This window comes from Mustelus asterias, chromosome 22, assembly GCF_964213995.1.
Source record: "Mustelus asterias chromosome 22, sMusAst1.hap1.1, whole genome shotgun sequence".
Lineage (NCBI taxonomy): Eukaryota > Metazoa > Chordata > Chondrichthyes > Carcharhiniformes > Triakidae > Mustelus > Mustelus asterias.
In genome coordinates this window covers 21250365-21272738 of record NC_135822.1, presented here as the reverse complement: position 1 = coordinate 21272738, position 22374 = coordinate 21250365, and the positions used below count along the sequence as shown (strand labels likewise).

General features: G+C 43.0%; 1 protein-coding gene across 1 annotated transcript; it reads left to right on the top strand.

Annotated features, from left to right (window-relative positions):
- The first annotated feature begins 283 nt into the window (after window positions 1-283).
- agtrap (angiotensin II receptor-associated protein) lies at window positions 284-22162 on the top strand. The gene is made up of 4 exons (XM_078238878.1): window positions 284-355; window positions 13394-13505; window positions 15383-15599; window positions 20443-22162. The coding sequence occupies exons 1-4, from the start codon at window positions 309-311 to the stop codon at window positions 20559-20561; spliced, it is 495 nt and encodes a 164-aa protein (XP_078095004.1). The 5' UTR covers window positions 284-308; the 3' UTR covers window positions 20562-22162.
- Window positions 22163-22374: the final 212 nt, after the last annotated feature.

Sequence of the window (22374 nt, the reverse complement as noted above, 5' to 3'; positions counted from 1 at the left end):
CTGTGTGGGCACGGCCCCCTCACCCCCGCTCTGTGTGGGCACGGCCCCTGCCCTTGCCCCTCTCTTTTTGCCTCTCCCCTTGTCCATTTCTTTCCCTTTCACTCCTTCTAAATTGTAGTTGGAATCTAGTCAAATGCTCCAGGTCCCAGTTACAAGCCAAATAACAGGCACACTGTGAGTTCCAGGCTGCAATCTTAGATGCTGTATGATCTCCTTGGGATGGTGTTGTGACAGAATGAGATTCTAGTCCAGTCTATGTCTCTGAAGTTGTTGAATTTGTTTTAGTTCTTTCGGAATGACTTGGATTCATGTTCCCACAGATGATCATCATCGTGCACTGGCTCCTGACAACCTGGTGAGTGATGGATTACCCAGCCAACATCCGTTATTTTTCTGTCCAACTGGTGAAATTATGTGGTAATATCAACTAATGTGGCATTTTCCCAACCCTTTTTAATGTGGAAAAATAACCCATTGTGTGTCAGAGGTGTAATTGGAAGTGAATGAATGCTGAGACAAAGGAAGTGATGTGGGGAGCTGTGTATAAAGCACTCGTCAGAGGTAACTTTTAAGAAATCTGAGGAGGAGAGGCAAATATCCCCATAGCATGAAGCCCTGAGGACCAGAGACACAGGCATATGTGGTAGGGTAGGGGTGGGGCTGGGGGGGGGGGCCGGTGGGGGGGGGGATGTGTCAAAGCCAAGTGTTGGCAAAATGCAGACTTTTAAGAGGGAGTAAATTGGAGGGAGGGGGAAAATCAGAGAGATGGGACGTTAAACACAAGATTGAGAATTTTTATTGGGATTGGGAACTAATATAGGTTAGTGAGGGCAGGTGTGATCCGAGTAACAGAGCTTTGGATGAACTGAAATTTAGGGAGAAGAACACGCTGGATAGGAGAGGATTGCAATAGTCAAGTCTGGAGGTGACAGTCATGAATAAGGATCTGAGGGCGACACAGTGGTTAGCACTGCTGCCTCACAGCGCCAGGAGCCCGGGTAGATTCCTGGCTTGAGTCACGGTCTGTGCAGAGTCTGCACAGTCTCCCCGTGTCTGCATGGGTTTCCTCTGGGTGCTCCGGCTTCCCCTCTCAGTCCGAAAGATGTGCTGGTTAGGTGCATTGGCTATGCTAAATTCTCCCTCAGTGTTATCGGAACAGGTACCAGAGTGTGGCAACTAGGGGATTTTCACAGTAACTTCATTGCAGTGTTAATGTAAGCCTTACTTGTGACACTAATAAACTTAAATCAGATGGGCTGAGGCTGGAGCAGGTCTGGGCAATGCTTTGGAGATGGAATTTTGATCGTGAAGAAGTTCAGGTTGGGGAGTGACTACTATATTGAGACAGTGAACAAAGAACAGTACAGCACAGGAAACAGGCCCTTCGGCCCTCCAAGCCTGTGCTGCTCCTTGGTCCAACTAGACCACTATAAAATAGTGGTTTTATTTGAAAACAGTAAAAAGTTTAACAACACCAGGTTAAAGTCCAACAGGTTTATTTGGTAGCAAAAGCCACACAAGCTTTCGGAGCCCCAAGCCCCTTCTTCAGGTGAGTGCTTATTTGAAAAGCCAGTCCCATTTTTCATGGGGGTTTACCATACCATTTTATTTCTGACACCAACTCATATTTTAGGTATTCTAATCACTTTGTACCCAGAAACTCAGGATAGTAAATGCCGACGTGAAGCTGCTGCTCCTGTGGGAATCTCATCCCATTTATGAGATTCAAATCCTCCTTTTAACTTCCATCAGTCAGACTACCTAAAAACATTAACTGCACTTGCTGTGCTAAGCATTGATTTAATTATTTATAAATTGACGAGCGGTTGGTTTACTGCTCGAGTACCCAGAACTATCAATTCACAGAAACTGGTCGAGATGGGGAGATGGTGGCGTAGTGGTATTGTTACTGGACGAGTAACCCAGAGACCCAAGATAATACTCTGAGGACCCGGGTTCGAATCCCACCACGGCAGGTGGTGAAGTTTGGAATTCAATAAAAATATTCTGAATGTAGTATTATTTCCTCTCTGGTTTAATTTGGAAGAAAAGAGTCTGCAATCATGTTTCAGAATCGTGAGTTATGACTTTAAGTCAAGAGCCTCGTAGAATTCTGGAATGTTCCAGAATGAGTAGAGCTGTCTGTATTGGAATCATTTGGAGCTTCGGTTCAGCTAAAGAGACTATCTTGCGTTCCTGTCACAACAGGAGGAAGCTTGATTATGACAAGTTGAGGGTACGAAAGGAGAGCATGCCAGCAAAATTCGAATCTGTTAGCTGCCTCGGTCTAGTTTCCTATTTCGTAATGCAATTGAAATTTCACGAGTTCCTGTGATGTTGGGACAGATTGCATGAAGCAGGGAACAGTTTATATGCAAGTTTCTGTGGTGGGTGGGGATGTGGGGGGGAGGGGAAGTAAGAGCAGAAACTAAATAGAATGTTACAGCCCAGAAATAGCTCATATCATAGTTTACCCTGCTGTCTGCTTGCACTCGAACACTTTTTAATATTCTTCATTTGAAGGAACTTTTTAATTCCCTATTGAAAAAGTATTTATGGATTCTAATTCAACATTGGCTCGTGGCAAAGAATTCCACATTATAACCATCCTCTGTCCAACTATGTGTTTCTACTCTCTCCATTTAATTATTACATTAAATTATAATGCCTTCTCTTAAAACTTGTGTCCCCTTGTTATCGTCCCTTTGGAAGCATTCCTGCTTATTTGCCCTGTTATGATCTCAGCTTATGTTGCTACTGGACAAATCAGATCTCAGAGTGGAACCTGGTTTGATTGAACCTCAGTTTTATTTTTTGTTTAGAAACATGGAGGGCAGCTACTAAACAGAGTCACGGGAGTCTGCTGATGGACTTTTAACAAAATAATAAATATTTATTAAGCTAGAAAAGATGAACTATATTACACTATTCCTTCACCCCAACACATCTTTACAGATAAATACAGATTTGTAAGGGGTGGCACGGTGGTTAGCACTGCTGCCTCACAGCACCAGGGACCCGGGTTTTCACAGCAACTTCACTTCAAGTATTAATATAAGCCTACTTGTGACACTAATAAATAAACTTTATTTTATAACACAAGTTACAAAGACTATCTTGTACTCTAATGTTCAGAGTAGGTATAGTCCTTGTAAACCTATAGTCAGACTATAGTCAGACAAACCACATCCTGAAACCAAGTGACATGCCACCTGTGTGGATTTCTCATCAACTCCACCCAGACGTTTGTCACATTGTGGGCGAAATGGTCTCGCAGAAGCTCTGTCTTTTAACTTGGGCTTCCAATCTCCACTCTCGAAGAGCTCGCCTTGGCATTTCCTTCCGAACAATGTTTTCACTTGGATACCTTCATTAAGGATCCACCTCCAGGGTTTTGGCTTTTCCTTCTGACATTCCTTTCCCCATGGGTCTCCATGTGCATTCAAGCTTCATCTTCCACACACTCTCAGATACTCCGTTGTACCAACGGAACACACCATCTTCACAGGCCTATAGTACGGAGTCAACAATCTTTGGATGTCTCCTCTGATCTTCTGGCTTCTCGCAAACCCACTTTCTGTCTTTAATTTCCTCTGCTCCTTACTTTAACTTCACTGAACAGAACCTTGTTTCTTGACTTAAGTGTCTCCCTGGGCCTTTCTGATTGTCCCATTCCCTGATTTCTGGCAATTTCTCCTGTTCCTTTTGGAAATCTGCTTTCTGCAGTTTCCTCTCCTCTGTTCAGTTCCTCCAGGTCCCCTGTTGCTTATCAACAGTCCAGTTTCTACTTTGTTTTAACCTCCTTAAAACACTTCCCCTTGATAGCGCAGCTCTCACCAAGGGTCATAAACCTAATTAAAATGCAAGCTGTACAAGCAAACCCCCCAGACTTTCAGGCAATTCTTTAACGTTAAACCAAAACTCAGGCAGCCCCCTTTTAAAGGTACAAACACAAAAATAGCAATTAAACGTAAGACAGCAACTTATTCCTAACAAAGGCAATTCCCTGCTGCCATCAGACTTTTGAATGGACTTACCTTGCATTAAGTTGAACTTTCTTTACACCCTAGTCATGACTGTAACACTACATTCTGCACTCTCTACTTTCCTTCTCCATGAATGGTATGCATTGTCTGTACAGTGCAAGAAACAATACTTTTCACTGCATGCTAATACATGTGACAATAAATCAAATCCAATCAAATCAAAATCAAAGTCTGTAGTTTGGACACTGAATTGGCATCAGGTTGAATTGGTCGGCTTGATGCTTCCAATTAAAGATGCAGAAGACTGAGTTGTTTGGTTTATTTGGGTGGCGGTCATTCTGGGTTGGATTCCTTTGAGAAATCTCTGTGCAGCAGGGCGTCCCTGGATGTCCACCTTCGGCAAACAGGGTTCGAAGCTTAACAGGTGGAGAAAGAGGGAGGAAGCTGGCGGGACTCCACTGAGATCTTCTCCCTCAGCTGCCTGTCTTCACTTCTTCGGAGAAAACGTGTGTTGGTATGTCATTTGAACTTCCTTCCCCTATTGCCAGGGCAACTAAAAAAAGATCAACTTAATACAAGGTAGGTCCATTCAAAAGTCTGATGGCAGCAGGGAATTGTATTCCCCAGACATTCTCTCTTCCACCTTCTTCCGTCGGGAAAAGGATACAAAAGTCTGAGACCATGTGCCCACCGACTCAAGGACAGCTTCTTCCCTAGCTATGACTGTAACACTACATTCTGTACTCTCTCGTTTCCTTCTCTATGAACTATATGCTTTGTCTGTATAGTGCACAAGAAACAATACTTCTCACTGTATGCTAATACATGTGACAATAATAAATCAAATCAAATACAACTTACCTAAAATCATCTCTCGCTCCTAACAGTCCTGCCACAATTCCTGCTGATTCTACTTTGGATCTTGCTCATTATTTTTATATTCTTTCTATAATGAGGTTCCCAAAGTTGTACACAATAATCCAAACGCAGCTTAACTGAGGTCTTGTACGAGCTCAATGTTACCTCCTGCTTATGAATATTATGTCTCTGGATACAAACCTGTTGATCTGCTTCCCTTTCTATCTGTGCTGGTGCTTTTCTTATTCTTGGTGTATATCTACACACCAAGGTCTATCTGCTTCTTTATTCCATATAAGACCTTATCATTTAAGGCATATTTTCTTCCATGTTCTTACTTTAGATTTTTCTGTATCTGCTGCATACCTGTTGATCTATGTGCTGTTCTAGTCTTTTACAATCCACAATTGCTTCTTGGGTGTAATGAGCAAATTTCAGGTACTGTCCCCTCCAGTCCCAAGAGGTGTACAGTAAATAAGGACAGCTTAACTCTAGACCTAGGAAACATTGCTGTCCATTTCGTATCTGTTTGAGAAACATCCTTTTATCGCTGTGTTTTGGCTTTTTTTCAGCTTTCCATTTACCTCCTATTATCTTTGCATTATCTCTCTCTCTTGGTATATTATTAAATGATTTTGAAGATTGCTATTCCCTCCATTTCCTGTATTTATCCTCTAATTTCTTCATAATATTATAACTCTGGCCAAGCACGAACCATCTGTTGGGGACTGTTGACTGGCCCTGATTACTGCAATTTGGAAATAAAAAGCAAGAGTTAATGTCATTCCATTTTACGGAACTGAATTCCAGGTAACTGACTTGTTCTGTTCAGGTTTGTCCCAATCACCATGTTTGGAGAGGCAAGTTTGCTGAAGTTAATGGCCATTGTTGCAGCCAAGAGGGATCTAAAATTGAGTTTAAAGATTAATAAGGGAGAAAGTTTAGTGCACGAGAGAGATCTTGCTCGAAATATAACAGCAGACTGTAAGAATTTCTGTTGATATTGTTATGACCTGCCCCCAAGCAAGGTCCCCCAAGCAAGGTCCCCCAAGCAAGGTCCCCCAAGCAAGGGCCCCCAAGCTTGTTACCCTCTGTCCCCTCTGTTGGAACTGCCTCGGTACAAGCCCCTATTTGCTAAACTCTGGACAGAATACCCTCCAAATTGCTAGGACCTCCGGTAAGGAGGAATGAACTGACTCTCTTTCTTTATTCAACCCACTTTGCCCAGTCCCAAGCTATTTAGGTTATAAAAGGAACCAATTTAAAAAGGTACTCTTGATTTTTAAAAAGCTACTAAAATGCAAGAAGGTAACAACATGTGTTGCGAAGTTGAGTTTGTGAAGTTGGAATTTGATGTTGGTAAAGATGTAAAAACAAAATTGTAAAAATGCTGGAGGAGAAAAAATACATGGTGATGTCCCTTTTAAAAGCTGGTGTTTTGTTTCAGTGCTTGGAGGTTTAAAATGCAAAGTACATATAGAGTCCAAGTGGAAACATTTGTATCTAAAAGTCAAGCAGTCGTCTTGACAAGACAACCTTTTTAAAAAACATTTAGCCCAATCAATTTAAAGCAGGCACTCAGCTACCAGGAACCTCTAAAATTTGAATTTGATGGTGTTGACAACACCAGACCAATCCTATTGTAGGAAAATTGATAGGTCACCACAGGTATAAAAGAGAGTGCAGGGAAAAAAAAACAGGAGAGCAACTGAAGATCTGCCACCTGTCAAGCCTTGAGAGGGAGGGAGCAGCTCTCAACTCTGCCAGCTTTAGATATCTCTTTAGATATCTAACTAGCGAAAGGTACCAAATCAGAAAGAACTTACAGAGGAATCAACAGAAGAACTCCAAAAGATTCCAAAAGCCACAAACCTGGTTGTATTTTTGAGAGTGACTGAATTCTATTATTATATGTTTTTTTGTTAATGAATGAGTGTTATATTTATTTGAATAGCATTCCATTAGAATCTTATTTTATTTGGTATGTTACTTGTTTAGTAAAAGTTCCCTGTTAGTTAAATAAATTAAGTGTTCATTTTAAAGTGAGTGTCAGGTATTTCTGTTAGTTAACCACTAAATCCTAATGAAGAAGAGTTCACCTAGCCGCACACTTAACAGATAACAAGGTGAGGTATTCCTCTTTGGGGGATTCGGCGTTACTTCTCAAAAGGGGGGTCAACCTCGCATCATAACACATACAACATAGATTAGAAATAAGAAGTGTCAAAAATAAAAGTTTATAAATAAGATACATGAATCAGTCTTTGCCTTGCTCATGAAGAGTAGATAGTGAAATGTTGCAGCTGATTTGGATATGTGATTCCAGTAGTGCTGACTTTAGCAGTTGAACAGTTGGTTTTGAGATTCAAGGGTTCTGCAGTTTAGCCGAGAGGAATTGTCCTGTTTCCTTTTCAATTGTAGCTTTTCTGATTTGACCTGCAATCAAAGAGAGAGAAGACTTTTATTTTGCTTGCCAGGGCAGCGTGGGGGACTCTGCTGTCTTTCCTTGTTTCTTTCACTAGTCCACACTGGTCAAGTTTGCAGCCATCTTTTTAATCCACAGCTCCTGTGTATTCCTGGAAGGGGAGAACCCACAAAACAAATCTGGGATATAACTTGCTGAATAAAATTCCTACTGAGATGATGATCTGCTTCCATTAACTCCACAGGAGATGACAGTTCAGTCTGTATTGCTTCTTCAATATGTGTCTGTCTGGAAAAGAGTTTAACATTCCATTGTTCCTCAGGTCTTTGTATACTCCACACTGGAGCATAATCCACATTGGAGCAATTCAGACAGTTACAAGTCAAAGATGGCTGAGAATGTAAATTCAATATGTCCATTTTTAAAAACCGTATTGTATTTAAAAGTTCAGTATGTCCATACTTAATTCAGGGCTTTGATCCATTGTCATGACAATATTTTAAAAATAAATGAGTTAAAGTTTGACAGAAAATGAGCCTTGGGGAAAATAGTGAAAAAAATGAGATGACAGATTAATTGAATTTAGGGGGAGGTGATGATGTAGTGGCGTTGTCACTGGACTTGTAACCCAGCGACCCAGGTTAATACTGTGGAGACCTGGGTTTGAATCCCACCATGATAGATGGTGAAATTTGAATTCAGTAAAATATCCGGAATTAAAAAGTCTAATGATGACCATGAAACCGCTGTCGATTGTCAGAAAAACCCATCTGGTTCACTGATGTCCTTTAGGGGACAAATTCTGCCGTCCTTACCTGGTCTGGCCTACATGTGACTCTTAAATGGCCAAGTGAGCTGCTGAATTCAAGGGCCAGTTAGGGCTGGGCAATAAATTCTGGCCCAGCCAGCGCCATCCATATCTTATGAAATAATTTTTTAAAAATGGTATTTTGCATCAGTCTTCAGCATAAGAGGATAAACATAACATCCCAGAAATAGCTGTTAACCAGGAAATGGAAGGGAAGGAAGAATTCAGGAAAATTACAATCACCAGGGAAGTGGTATTGAGAAAATTGTTGGACCTGTCCCTGACAAGACCCTGTGTCCTGATGGATTTCACCCAAGGGTCTTCAACGAAGTTGTGAGTGTGATAGTTGATGCTTTGGTGTTAAACTTCCAAAATTTCCTAAATTCGGGGAAGGTTCCCTTTGATTGGAAAATAACAAATGTAATTCCTTTGTTAAAAGAGGGAGAAAGAAAGCAGGAAACTACAGGCCAGTTAACTTAGTATCTGTCATGGAGAAAATATTAAAAGCTATCAGTAAACATGTTATAGCAGGGAATTGGGAAAGATTCAAGGTAATGGGCAGAATCAACATAGTTTCACGAGGGGGAAATCATGCTTTAACCAATTTATTGGAGTTCTTTGAAGAAGTAACATGTACTGTGGATAACGGGAAACTCATGGATGTACCATAGTTGGAATTCCAGCAGGCAAATAAGGTGCCACACCAAAGGCTATTGTAGAAAATAAAAGCTCATGGCATAGTGGGTAACATATTGGGATGAATAGAATATTGGCTAGCCTACAAGAAACAGTTGACATAAATTGATATTTTTCTGGTTGGCAATGTAATGTTGGCAATTAGATGGAAGGACCAAAGGTTGCTAATTTTACTGATGAGACAAATATAGGTAGGGAAGTAAGTTGTGAAGAGAACATGAGACTACAAAGGAATATAGATAGGTTAAGTAAGTGGGCAAAGATCTGGCAAATGGAGTATAATGTGGGGAAATGTGAAATTGTCCATTTTGGCAGGAAGAATAAAAAAGAAGCACGTTACCTAAAAGGTGAGAGATTGCAGAGCTCTGAGATTCAGAGGGATCTGGAAGTCCTAGTGAATGAATCATAAAAGGTTAGTATGCAGGTACAGCAAGTAATTCAGAAAGTTAAATAGAATGTTATAATTTATTCTGAGCAGAATTGAATACAAAAGTAAGGAGGTTATGCTTCAGTTATACAGGGCATTGGTGAACACACCTGGAGTACTGTGTATCGGTCTCCTTTTATTTGAGGAAGGATGTAAATGGGTTGGTAGGAAGGTCTTGTGGCACAGCGGTACTGTCCCACCACTGGACCAGAAGTTCCAGGTTCCAACTAGGGGCAGTTTATGTTGTGGGGAATTTCATTTGCCCTGAATCTGGTATCTATTTCCATTACTTGTTGCACAATTGGCATTTAGTTTATTTTTTTGGGGGGGGGGGGAATAGTAGAGAAGTGGTGGAAGGCGCCTTCATGACATGGTTCAATGGACCGATAAGCAGCTCGCGAATCCTTCCACCACTTCCCGACTATTCCCCAAAGGGAAAAACGTGTGTGTGAAGATGTGCTTTAAAAGAAAGTGTGGGAAACAGTTCAATAAAGGTTTACTAGACTAAAACCTGAAATGGCCAGGTTGTCTTATGAGGGAAGGTTGGACAGCCTAGGATTGGATCTGCTGGAGTTTAGAAGAATTAAGGGACGACTTGATTGTAATCTTTAAGATCTTGAGGATTCTTGGCAGGGTGGATGTAGAGATGATGTTTATTCTTATTGAGAATCTAGAACTAAGGGTTACTATTTAAAAATAAGGTGTTGCCCATTTAAGACAAAATTGAGGGTCGTGAGTTTGGAAATCTGTTCCTTAAAAGACAGTGCAGGTAGAACCTTTCAATACTTTTAAGGCAGAGTAGATAGATTCTTGAAAAGCATGGGGGTGAAAGGTTATTTGGGGTAAGTGGGAATGTGGAGTTGAGGTACAATTAGGGCAGCCATGATCTTATTGAATGGCAGAGCAGACATGAGGGGCTGAGTGGCCTGCTCCTGCTCCTAATTCACATCTATGTAAAATTGTGTTTGTATTTCAAAAAATAAAATAACCTAGTGTAAAGTAGGAATTATAATTGTTTATGTATCATCACCTTGTTTTATATTTCCTCATCACTGGTGGAAAAGAGTTGGGGGGAGATGCTGGGGAATAAAATTTCAGAATTGAGCAAACTGGCCCCATTCCCAGTGCTGGAGCATTTAAAAGAAAGTTTATTTATTAGTGTCATAAGAATGGCATGGTGGCACAGTGATTAGCCCTGCTGCATCACAACACCAGGGACACGGGTTCAATTCCCGGCTTGGGTCAATGTCTGTGTGGAGTTTACACGTTCTCCCGTGTCTGCATGGGTTTTCTCGGTGCTCCGGTTTCCTCCCACAGTCCAACGATGTGCAGGTTAGGTGGATTGGCTATGCTAAATTGACCTTTAGTGTCAATGGGATTAGCAGGGTAAATATGAGGGGTTATGGGAGTAGGGCCTGGGTGGGATTGCGGTCGGTGCAGACTCGATGGGCCGAGTGGCCTCCTTCTGCACTGTAGGGATTCTATAAGTAGGCTTACATTAACACTGCAATGAAGTTACTATGAAAATCCCCTCGTCGCCATACTCTGGCGCCTGTTCGGGTACACTGAGGGAGAATTTAGCATGGCCAATGCACCTAACCAGCACGTCTTTCGGACTGTGGAAACTGGAGCATCCGGAGGAAACCCACGTAGACATGGGGAGAATGTGTAGACTCCGCACAGACAGTGACACAAGCCAGGAATCGAACCCGGGTCCCTGGTGCTATGAGGCAGCAGTGCTAACCACTGTGCTGGTTGTTATTAAGAGCCTGGGCTAGGCTCCTGCTCAGGACAAGCAGGACTTAACAAACTGGTAAAAGTCACAGTCTGTCGATGTCATTGACACCACAATTTAATTTTAATCCTTGCCACAGAATAAGTCTCACTTGCTTCCCCGCTGTGGGGTAGGGATCTGAATTGATTTATTTTCATGGTCTCCCATGTCCCAGACAAAGATTCTTTTACTTTGGTAAGAAACATGGCCGCCAACAAAGCCATCTGGGGACTAGGTTATTACCTTAGTTTAGGCTGTGCAGAGGAGGCAGGTCAACCCTGAGTTTGTGCTGGGCAAGTTGGAAAAGAAAGAGGTTGGAGTTATGTTGCAGGAACCTCTGGTCTCAGATGCAAGTTGGTGTGAATAAAGATGCACATCAAGTAATAAAAATTCAATTGATTTATCCCAGGGACTGGTGATCATTAATCTGTACTAGTGCGGTTGCTGCCTGGGCTGGGTCATGTTGATAAAGCATAAAAGCAAAAAAATCTTTCTTGGCTCATTGAGACAGGCACCATATTGAACTGTTGCAAATTTAATCAGCATCGTTAGGACAACACATGTTGGATGTAAAGGAAAGACATCTTCGATCAACTTGCTGGGGCGAGGGGCTGTCTTGGGCATTCCTGACACTGCTCAATAAGTTCAATTGTTGTAATGAGATATAGAATGTGCTGGCTGGAGTGTGGAGGTTGAGGTGTGAGCTGCTGATTGAGGTATCAGTAAGGAACATTGGGAAGGCCTTGGCGTTCAGTATCACAACTTTTAATTCTTGGTTGCTGTTGCCTGAATTTGGAAATGAGAAGTTGTAGTAACAGTTCCTTTTATAGACTGACCCTTGCATCATTAAATGTGGAGGTGTTGGCATTGGGGGGGTGCGGGTGAAAGTCAGATGATATAGTGACATTGCCTCACTGCTGTTTAAAGATTCATCGCCTCCTCGGGAGGGAAGCAACTGTGTCGTTCTAAGCCAGTCCTGGATATACCTCTGTCCGCAGCAGTACACTGGGAGCGTGTCACCTGCACTGAGCCACAAAACAGTGCTGGGTGCTTTTGGAGGGAGGAGAAGGGGAGTTTTTATAGGACAGTTGGAAATTCCTTCTACAGTTCTGAACAAACCAAGTAGCTTTTTTTTTTATCCGAGTGAAACAAACATTTGTGGAAACAAAACTGTACCCAGAGCTGGAGACTAAAGGGGAAGTGGAAAGAGAAAATGTTACTTTGCTTGAGCAAGATTGAGAATCTAAATGCATAACTTTGAAAAAGCTCTGGAGAATGATGCAAGGACTTTGATTTAGTCACCGTACTGATGTGGCAGTTCATGCAGGCTTGACTCCTTGCATAGGGACATTACAAATAGAAACACAAGTAGGCCATTCAGCCCCTCGAAGCTGCACCATCATTCACTAAGATCATGGCTGATCTGATTGTGGCCTTAACTCCACTTCCCCCATAACCCCTGATTCCCCTGTACATCAAAGTTCTGTCCAACCTGGCCTTGGAAAATATTTAATAACCCGGCCTCCGCTGTTCACTGGGGAAGATAATTCTAAACCCTAACAACCCTCCGAGAAAGGAAATTCTTCCTCATCGGCATCTTAAATGTGAGATCCCTATTTTGAAACTGTGCCCCCTTCATCATAGAAACCCTACAGTACAGAAAGAGGCCATTCGGCCCATCGAGTCTGCACCGACCACAATCCCACCCAGGCCCTACCCCCATATCCCTACATATTTACCCACTAATCCCTCTAACCTACACATCCCAGGACACTAAGGGCAATTTTTAGCATGGCCAATCAACCTAACCGGCACATCTTTGGACTGTGGGAGGAAACCGGAGCACCCGGAGGAAACCCACGCAGACACGAGGAGAATGTGCAAACTCCACACAGACAGTGACCCAAGCCGGGAATCGAACCCAGGTCCCTGGAGCTGTGAAGCAGCAGTGCTAACCACTGTGCTACCGTGCCGCCCTTGTTCTTGATTCCCCATGAAGGGAAACTTCATCTGGGGCATTTGCCCTGTCAAGTCCCCTCAATGTTATACGTTTGAATGAGGTTGCTTCTCGTTCTTCTAAACTCCAATGAGCATAGGTCCAACCACATCTCATAAAACAAACCTCTCATCCCAGGAATCAGCCGAGTGAACCTTCTCTGAGTTGCATCCCAATGCAAGTCTATCCTTCCTAAATTAAGCTGGCCAAAACTCTTCGCCCCAGGCTTGACGTGGAGAGGTGCTCCTCCAAGCTGTGTAACCACAGGTCTCTAACTGAGAGAGATGCCGATGGTCTCTTTTGGACTAATTACTTAATTTATACAATTGTGCCTACTCAGATACTTGGGGTTGTTTTACATTTTAAAGAAGTTGTGACCAAGTTCCCGAGCAGAGCGGTTGTTGATGGTTTTCTGTTTGACAGGGGCTGTATGTCGCCCTGGCTCCCGCAACCCTACATCTGGAGTAATTACGCTGTACTGGCCATTGGGGTTTGGGCCATTGCCCAGAGAGACTCTGTTGATGCTCTTGTGATGGTGAGTACCTCCAAATCAACATTGACATAAAGCTTTCCTGGGTATAGATGCAGCTTCCATTTCAGTGTTTCAGTTTTTATTTCCACACCCCAACATTTGCGAAAGCGCTGAGCCTTTCTGAAACACGTTTCACTGCTGGCCACCCAGGTGACCATTTTCATGTGAGTCTAGACAGTGACTGTTGCCAAGTTATAGAACAATAAGGATCATCACAGGATATTCATTGATGCTCTTGCAACAGCAGCCTCCATGTAGTCATTAAGCATAGGGACTGATTTTTCCAATTTGACTTCTACACCCTGCACTGTTGCCATTCCTGCTCCTCTGTCCTGAGATCAAAGTTGTAAAGTTTATTTATTAGTCACAAGTAAGGCTTACATTAACACTACAATGAAGTTACTGTGAAATTCCTCTAGTCGCCACAGTCCGGCACCTGTTTGGGTCAATGCACCTAACCAACATATCTTTCAGATTGTGGCAGGAAACTGGAGCACCCGGAGGAAACCCACGCAGACACGGGGAGAACGTGCAAACTCCACACAGACAGTGTCCCAAGCCGGGAATCGAACCCGGGTCCCTGGCGCTGTGAAGCAGCAGTGCTAACCACTATGCTACCGTGCCGCCCCTAAAGTCGGTCACCATCAAATGAACGTTCAGAAGTTTGAGAAGAAGATGGTCCACAGCGTTTTCTCAGGACAACTAGGAATGAGCAAGGACAAATACCACAAATAAAAACAGAGAATTGGGAATCTTCCTGGTTTATGGGTCATCTCGCACTTTACTCATCAAACATCGTGTGACTTTCACTGACATCTACTGCCAATTAATTTTGCTGTTGTTCAGTGAAGTTGTGATTTAATTCAGTAAGGCAAGCGTGGTTGTTTACTTTAAAATGAGTAACGTTAACTGCATCAACTGCATTCCATTCCTCTGAAAGTAAGTGGGAGAGACCGGATTGTGGGTTGTGATCACTACAGCTGGCAGAAGTGAAGCAATAGACAAATGCAAGGCTATACTTCTCCAATATTGTTTGCATGTGTCACCGTACATGACATCTCCAAGCATCAATCATTTACTGCTTCAGTTTAGAGTGATGTCTGAGGTTTAAAGCATTCTTGACTGTAATGAGGTCATTATCAGCTGGGATCAGCTTACAAGAGGGTACCTCAAATCATGATGTACGGTGGGTGGCACAGTGGTTAGCACTGCTGCCTCACCGCCCCAGGGACCTGGGTTCGATTCCAGTCTTGGGTAATTATCTAAAGGAATTTGCACGTTCTACCCGTACCTGCATGGGTTTCCTCCGGGTGCTCCAGTTTCCTCCCACAGTCCAAAGATGTGCAGATTAGGTTGGTTGGCCAAGCTAAATTGCCCCTTAGTGTCCAAAGATGTGTAGGTTAGGGGGATTAGTGGGGTAAATACGAGGGGTTATGGGGATAGGGTCTGGGTTAGATGCTCTATTGGACAGTTGGTGCAGACTTGATGGGTTGAATGGCCTCTTTCTGTACTGTAGGTATTTTATGATTGCAAGAATCCTATGAACACTCGTACGCTAAGGGTTGAGATTGATCCCTGGGCACAGCTACATTGTGCTGGATTCACAATGTTCCTTTTACCTCCTAGAATGGCCTTGCACCTCTTGGCTGAATATCTAGATCAAGGATTATTATATGACTATAGTCAGTAAACTAGGGAATAATGCTTCATGCTAGGAGAGTAGACATAGGATTAGACCTGGGTAAAACAAAGGTCTCCCTTTCTTTTACCCAGTCTTGTGTTTAGTTCAAAATTAGCAGCTGTCATAAAGTGAGCTCGTGTCCTCCGACTGTGCCTGCTCATGATGTTTGTTGAATCTGATGTCTTACTTTTTCTTTTAGTATTTAGTTGGCATGGTGATAACGATCCTCACTGACATCATCCACATTGCGATCAGCTACGACCGTACCGCCAATGGACAGTTCAACGTTGCATTGAGGGACCAGTTCCGCTTCAGTGTTGGCATGACGATTTTAAGCCTACTTTTGAAACCGGTTTCTTGTCTCTTTGTGTATCAGATGTATAAGGAACGAGGGGGAGATTGCAACCTAAACTTTGGTAAGGATCTCAGTCAACTGAACCTATCGCTAACCCTGAGCGACAAGGTGGGTGGTTGGGGTGTGGTGGCAGGAAGATGTACTAGTGGAAAGCTTGGAGCTAAATCAATCTGCACAATAAGAGGTATTCATTTACCTCATTTCTTTCCTTGCCCACTCACACCTGGTAGAATAATGACATTGTCATTCTGTGCTAACGAGGTGACCACACGGGCACATTCTGGAGTGGAGATTTGAGTGAACAGACACATTGAGAGCCATTAATCCTGGAGTGATGGGTGCGTGGGTTGGGCAAGAAGCACAGATTGTCAAGGTGGGTGGGGAGTATTCAATGGTTGCAGACATGGAATGAGGTTGAAGATTTTCAAATCACAATCAAGCCTGTTGACATCCTTAGCTGACGTGCACACTTATGACCCTGCGGGATTCACTGGAAAATTTTCAGAGATTCCTTGCTGCAACTCTGGCTCAGAGCAGATCATCTGACAAAGCAACTTTGTTCCTGGGCTGTAGGCCTGGCAACTTGCTGAATAAGTTTGCTGAACCTTTGGGAGGAGCGATGAATACCTTGCCATGAAGCCACTGTCGGTGTTAAGAGCTGCTCCCTTTAAAATAATTAAAATTGTAATGACGAGAGAAAGATGCAGCCAATCTTAATGTTTCTCAAATTTTGGCGTTTGGTAAGTTTGGGCAGGGTGTGTCCGTGTTCCCCACTCTAAGCCTTTGAGAGGGCCTACACAGTGGGTGCAGTATTCGGGGAGCTGTGAATTGCTTTGAATGAATTGTATTCGTATAAGAGAGGGGGGGTTACTTTTTAGCTAATTGTGCTGAGTATTCCTGTTCTGTTTGCTTCTCGGCTTCCTGAAGGTGTTTTTTGTTTAATCAAAGCTTATGTTTGTCTTTTTCTTTCTCTCTCTCTCGCTCTCCTCCCTGGTTTCTCCACCCCAGACCTGGACAGCTCCATTGACAGCAGGTTTACGTGCGATAGTGTTGAATCCAGTGCTCACTACAGTCGCTCCTACTGAACCCATCCCTGTCTATCCTGCAGTGTGTGTACACTCCTCCCTTTGTTGTATCCCTCAGCTCTCCTGCTTTTGATCGTTGACCTTCCAGTAGCCGCCTGATCCTTCTTGAGTTGCTGCAATGTTGTCGCTGTTTTTATGCTGTTACTTTGTCCTTCATGAAGATCCAGATGATTACAAGTCTTTTTTCATTTTTATATAATGTATCTGAAAGTTTTTCTGTGTCCTGTTCATTGTCCCATTTCAATGAGACTTTTTCTCTATCAAAACTGTGGATAATTGAATGAAGATTTGTAGAATGGTTTTGTGCTTGTCACACAGCTTCCTTGGTGAGTGGCTGACCACGTGGATGAGAAATTCACAAGGTGGATCTTGCCATGCTGAGTTTGTGGATCTTGTCTAAAGCACCATAATTAGCCTCAAAGCCCTTGTATTGGGGAAGATGAAATCCGATGCCACTAACATAGGACGCATAATAACCAATTCTGAGGACTTAAAGAAACTGCCAGGGGATATTGAGAACATGGTGCAATAGACAAAAGAGGTGGCTGATAGCATTCCACTTCAGTGAAGTAATAATTATACATCAAAAAGATTATTCTCCAATTTTTCTCCACTACCAACTGTCTCCTTAATAATCAAAACAAAATACTGCAGATGTGGACATCTAAAATAAAAACAGAAAATGTTGGGAAAACTCAGCAGGTCTGGCAGCATCTGTGGACAGTAAAAGCGTTGATGTTTCAATTCCAATTAGTACTTCTTCAGAATTGAAGAAGTGTCATATTGGACTCAACGTTAAATGTTTCTGTCTCCACAGATGCTGAGTTTTTCCAGCATTTTCTCTGTTTCACTTATCTCCCTAAACCTGTCTCCCTGCCCCCTTCAAGTTCCAACAATAACTGCAGGGGTCTAATGTACTTTGACACTAAGATTGAGACCATCTATGCAGCCGCCTCCTATCCCTCAGCCTGTGTCTTTATTTCCCCACTCCGTGTTCCCCACTCTAAGCCTTTGAGAGGGCCTACACAGTGGGTGCAGTATTCGGGGAGCAGTGAATTGCTTTGAATGAATAGTATTCGTATAAGAGAGGGGGGGGGTTACTTTTTAGCTAATTGTGCTGAGTATTCCTGTTCTGTTTGCTTCTCGGCTTCCTGAAGGTGTTTTTTTTGTTTAATCAAAGCTTATGTTTGTCTTTTTCTTTCTTTCTCTCTCGCTCTCCTCCCTGGTTTCTCCATCCCAGACCTGGACAGCTCCATTGACAGCAGGTTTACGTGTGATAGTGTTGAATCCAGTGCTCACTACAGTCGTAGTGCCTTCTTGGAGCTCGCCATGTCAATGAGACCCACTCCCCCCTCCTTCACCCCATTCCCACTAAACTGCTGATCATCCAATTGTCCTCTCAGGCCCCCCGTGCTAACTGACTTTGTACAAGATTCCCCCTCTTCAGGTGCCGCCCCACCTCCTTTCAAAACTGCTATCATTGTTCATATTATCAAAAAGTCACTCTTAGCCTCTTTCCGCTCAGAAACCATCCCTTGTCTTCATCCTTTCCTCCCCAAAGTTCTTGAAAATGCTGCAGCTCCCAAATCTGCCTCCATATTTTCATGCAATTTCATAATTCAATCTCTGCCATCTGCTTTCCTGCCTCACCCCAGCATTGGAATGGCACAAAGTGATAAGTGACACAGTCCAAGACTGCGATACACTGCCCTCTCCCATCCATAGCAATTCCATTGCAAAGTTTGAGATTGTTCACCGCACCATTCTCTGCCAATTCCCTGCCATCTCCTCTCTAGCAGAGTGGGTTCCTTGCATGATTCCACACATCTTTATTCTTTCATGGGATGTGGTCATCGCTGGTTGGGCCAGCATTTGTTACCCATCCCTAATTGCCCCTTGCACTGAGTGGCTTGCTAGACCATTTCAGCAGGCAGTGAAGAGTCAACCACATTGCTGTGGGTCTTGAGTCACATATAGGCTAGACCTGGTAAGGATGACAGATTTTCATCCCTAAAGGACATTCGTGAACTAGGTGGGTTTTTACGACAATTGACAATGGTTTCATGGTCATCATTAGATTTTTAATTCCAGATATTTTAATGAATTCAAATTTCACCATCTACCATTGTGTGATTCGAACCCAGGTCCCCAGAACATTACCTTGGATCTCTGGATTATTAGTTCAACGACAATATCACTATGCCATCGCCTTCCTGTAAATATCAATACAATTGTAACCAGTGTTTCTCCAGCAACAGTTCCTGTTCTCTTGCTGTTATCTCTGCAGGCTTCCAAGAATCTCTTTCTTGTTGCCAAACTGCTTGCCTAACATCCATTTGATGAACCATAATTTGCTCCATTTAAGCAATGGGAAGATTTAAGTCACAGTCTTTGGCTTCTGCCACAAACTCCATTCCTTCACCTCTGAATCATCCTTCCTGGTCACTGTTAAGGTTGAATTACATTGTTGGTAACCTCAACATCTTTCTTGACTTCAAGGTGAACATCTGAGCCAATATCTGTTCTATCATAGGGATTGCCAAATTCTATCCCTGTCTCAGCCCTTCTGCTGCCACCCTGAGTAACCTCCAGAATTGTCTCTTCCGAAGCCCTCTCTGCATCCTCTCCCCTCCTTTGATTTCAGTTTATGCTCAGCTCTCGTACTTGCATCCAATGACTCCTGTGCTTCATGACATGTTTTGATTTTCATCCTCGTGTTTAAGTCCCTTCATATCCATCCCCTTCACTATCTATAATGTTCTCCTGCCATTCAAGACTCCAGGAACACAGCATTCATCTTATTCTGTCCAATTGTGCAAACCCCACCCTTTACCCCACCATTGGCAGCTGCTCCTTCAACTGTTTTTTCCCCCCCTCCTTTTTTTTGGTACCTTTTGGTACTTTTATTCCAACCAAAAAAACCAATTGAAACTAATTCATGATCCCCACTTGAGGGACAAATAAGATCCAAGCCGACAAGATGAGACATTGCATCCCATCTTGGGATTGATCTAACACTACATCTAAGCCAAAAAGCTACCCTGAACCTATACCTTAGCCGGGGCAAGCCACCATCGCAAAAGTCAACACACCCTAAGTGCAATGGGCTAGCCTCGTTCCCTGCCTCATCATGGTTTCACCCTTGCCAGGTTAAAAGTTCCACAATCTGGAAGTCTCCCCCCTCAACCTTTCATCTTCATTCTATCCTTTAAAACCCCCCCTTAAAATTCACTCTGAGCAAGTTTTTGCTTGTACCTCCCGACACCTCCTTCGACTTGGTGTCAGTTGTTGCCTAATTATCCTTTTGTGAAGTATCTTAAAACGATGTGCAAATTGCTGCTGATTTGACAGGTGTTTAAAATGATGAGACCAGACAGACTAAGACAATTTCTAGTGATTTGAGGGGGTAATAGATAAAAGAATAAGTTTAAGGGGAGAAACCTATTTACAGATTTGAGTGGAATTTCAGAGAAGCAGAGGTCATGTCCACACTTAGAAATAGATTAGATAGGTGGTTGAAGGCAATGGGAATAGAGAGATGTGTGAACAGGGGAAGAGCACGGACTTTAGGTTATTACTAATTCCGATTGATTGGGCCAAAACATCTGTTTCTTTGTGGCGGTTTCGAGGTAATATTGGAATTTTATTACTCATTCCTCAGTGAGCAGTTCCTGACTCTGCCATTGTTGCTTTAATAAGCTAGCTCATAGCTGAAACCACGTCTGTCTGGTAGTTCTTGTGTTCCTCACTTGTGTAGTTTGTGGTCCTTTCTATCGGGGGGAAGCGAAAATGACTATTTCTCTGAATTGTTCTGCACAGGTTTTCCAGGTTTAACTGGTGGTCGGGATCGAACTTCATACCAGACTATTGATGGGCAGGAGCCTCACCACCAACCTGCTGTTTCTGCAGGAGTCAAGACCCCTAGCGCAGCCTATTAATGCTCAAGCTGTAAAGCGCCACTGTATGAAAGCCTGTATAAACAACCTTGTGCCTTAGATTCAGTAACCACTTGCTCCTGTATGTGTGTTGATGAGCAAATGTATTCTGTGCAAATGTATTGTTCACATCTTCCAGACAATGTTATTGTGGTGACTGTCCAGGAGACAGCTGGGCTGCAATACTGTCAGCAGCAAAAAGCTACTGGGAGTTGAGACTGGAGATTGTTACACTTCAGATTATTCTAGCCCCGGTGAATTCCAATGTAGGTAATTGGGACATGAATTAAAATCGCTTGTCTATTCCATTCAGGATATTACAGTCTTGGCTGAATACGCAATGCAGAATGAAAGCTGTTGCCAGCTCCCCAGACGTTTAAAGGCATGGTTCACTGTACTAACACGAAGCCATAGCGACCAAAGTGTTGAAGGTGACTTGCCTCAGACCTTTACCACAAATACCTTGGGAGGCAGAGGTGACACTAGTCATCCACCATTTAGCGACAGAGACATTTCCCACCTTACCAGCAATTTACTGCACCGATACTGTGTTTCAATTCCTGAAATTTATGACTGTTACAGTTTATAGTATTATCCAAATACATGCTTTGGCTTTCTTGCTTACAACCAAAGTATGCACATAGCCCCAGTAATTTTGTACTCGAGGGTCTCGCTGAGATTTGGTAGAGTGGATAAGGGAGTTTAATGTTGCCTTAAATTTGATTACTGTTATGAATTTGTTTTGGCTCTGGCCAGAGCTAAAGTGTTGGGGTGGCAAGACTGGTACCCAATTGCTGTTTGTAAATGGGACACAGGAGAGTGGCACCAGGTGACCAGCCCTGAGCTCCCGTCGAGGAAAGTGATTCAGGAATTTGCTGTTTCGGAGGAGTTGGTGCAAACCTGCGTCACTCTCAGTACATTGTGCCCTTGCCCCATGTGCACAGTGAATTGGGTAGCCCATGTGAAACGGCGCAGATTCGTTGGGCTGACTGGCCTGTTTCTGTGCTGTAACATTTCGGGAGGAAACCGTTCTCTTGTTTGCAATGGACTGAAGGACAGTTTATCTTATTTGCTTGTTATCTCACTCTCCATTTTCAAGAGCAGACGTGACTTTGATTATTGTTTACAGCCTAACTTCTGAATTCCCAGCAAAGTGCAACCCATTTCCGGAATGCTAAAGTAAATGTGCCTTGTAAATTTTATTAACCAGTAAGAGGCTTGATTTCACAATTGGTGAATGAAAGAGGGAAGCACCTGTGACCAAAACCAGTGCAAGCAGTTGTTGAGGAACTGCTGCTGTTGCCTTTTGGGAATGGCCAAGGGTTAATAGCTTGTCCATTTTCTGCAAAAGTCATTTGTACTGTCCCAATCTCAAGATGGTTGCTAGCCTCAGCATGTGATTCGATTGCCATGGGAACAAGTGCCAGCTATCAATCTTGGGCTCGCTGTGCGTAGGTGAACGTTTAAATCCTGATATGTAATTTTGCTCAATTATGTGCCATTTGTTCGATTTTGGTGCCTACTTACTGTCAAGCATCCTGAACGCTCTGATTGTGAAATGTATCTATTATTGCTAATAAAATCCACTAAAATGGACAGACTGCAGTGAACTCTGAACAAACGCTACTCAATACAGGTGCAGTTCAACATGAGACAATTGACATCTTGGAATAGAAGCCTCCATTCTTTTCCAAAGCACAACTGAATTTTATGAATCCTCAGCAATACCAGGAAGAGTTTGCTGATCACGGTATCAAATAAAATGCAACTAGCAGCAATAACATTGCCATCAGTATTTGTGTCTGTGCACAAGCCA

Bases quoted from the DNA above. Each gene is read 5' to 3' on its own strand.
- agtrap (XM_078238878.1), top strand. From the start codon at position 309: ATGTTCCCACAGATGATCATCATCGTGCACTGGCTCCTGACAACCTG. The intron at 13,506-15,382 runs GTGAGTACCTCC...TTTTTCTTTTAG, and splicing joins CTGTTGATGCTCTTGTGATG to TATTTAGTTGGCATGGTGAT. The intron at 15,600-20,442 runs GTAAGGATCTCA...TGTTCTGCACAG, and splicing joins AGATTGCAACCTAAACTTTG to GTTTTCCAGGTTTAACTGGT.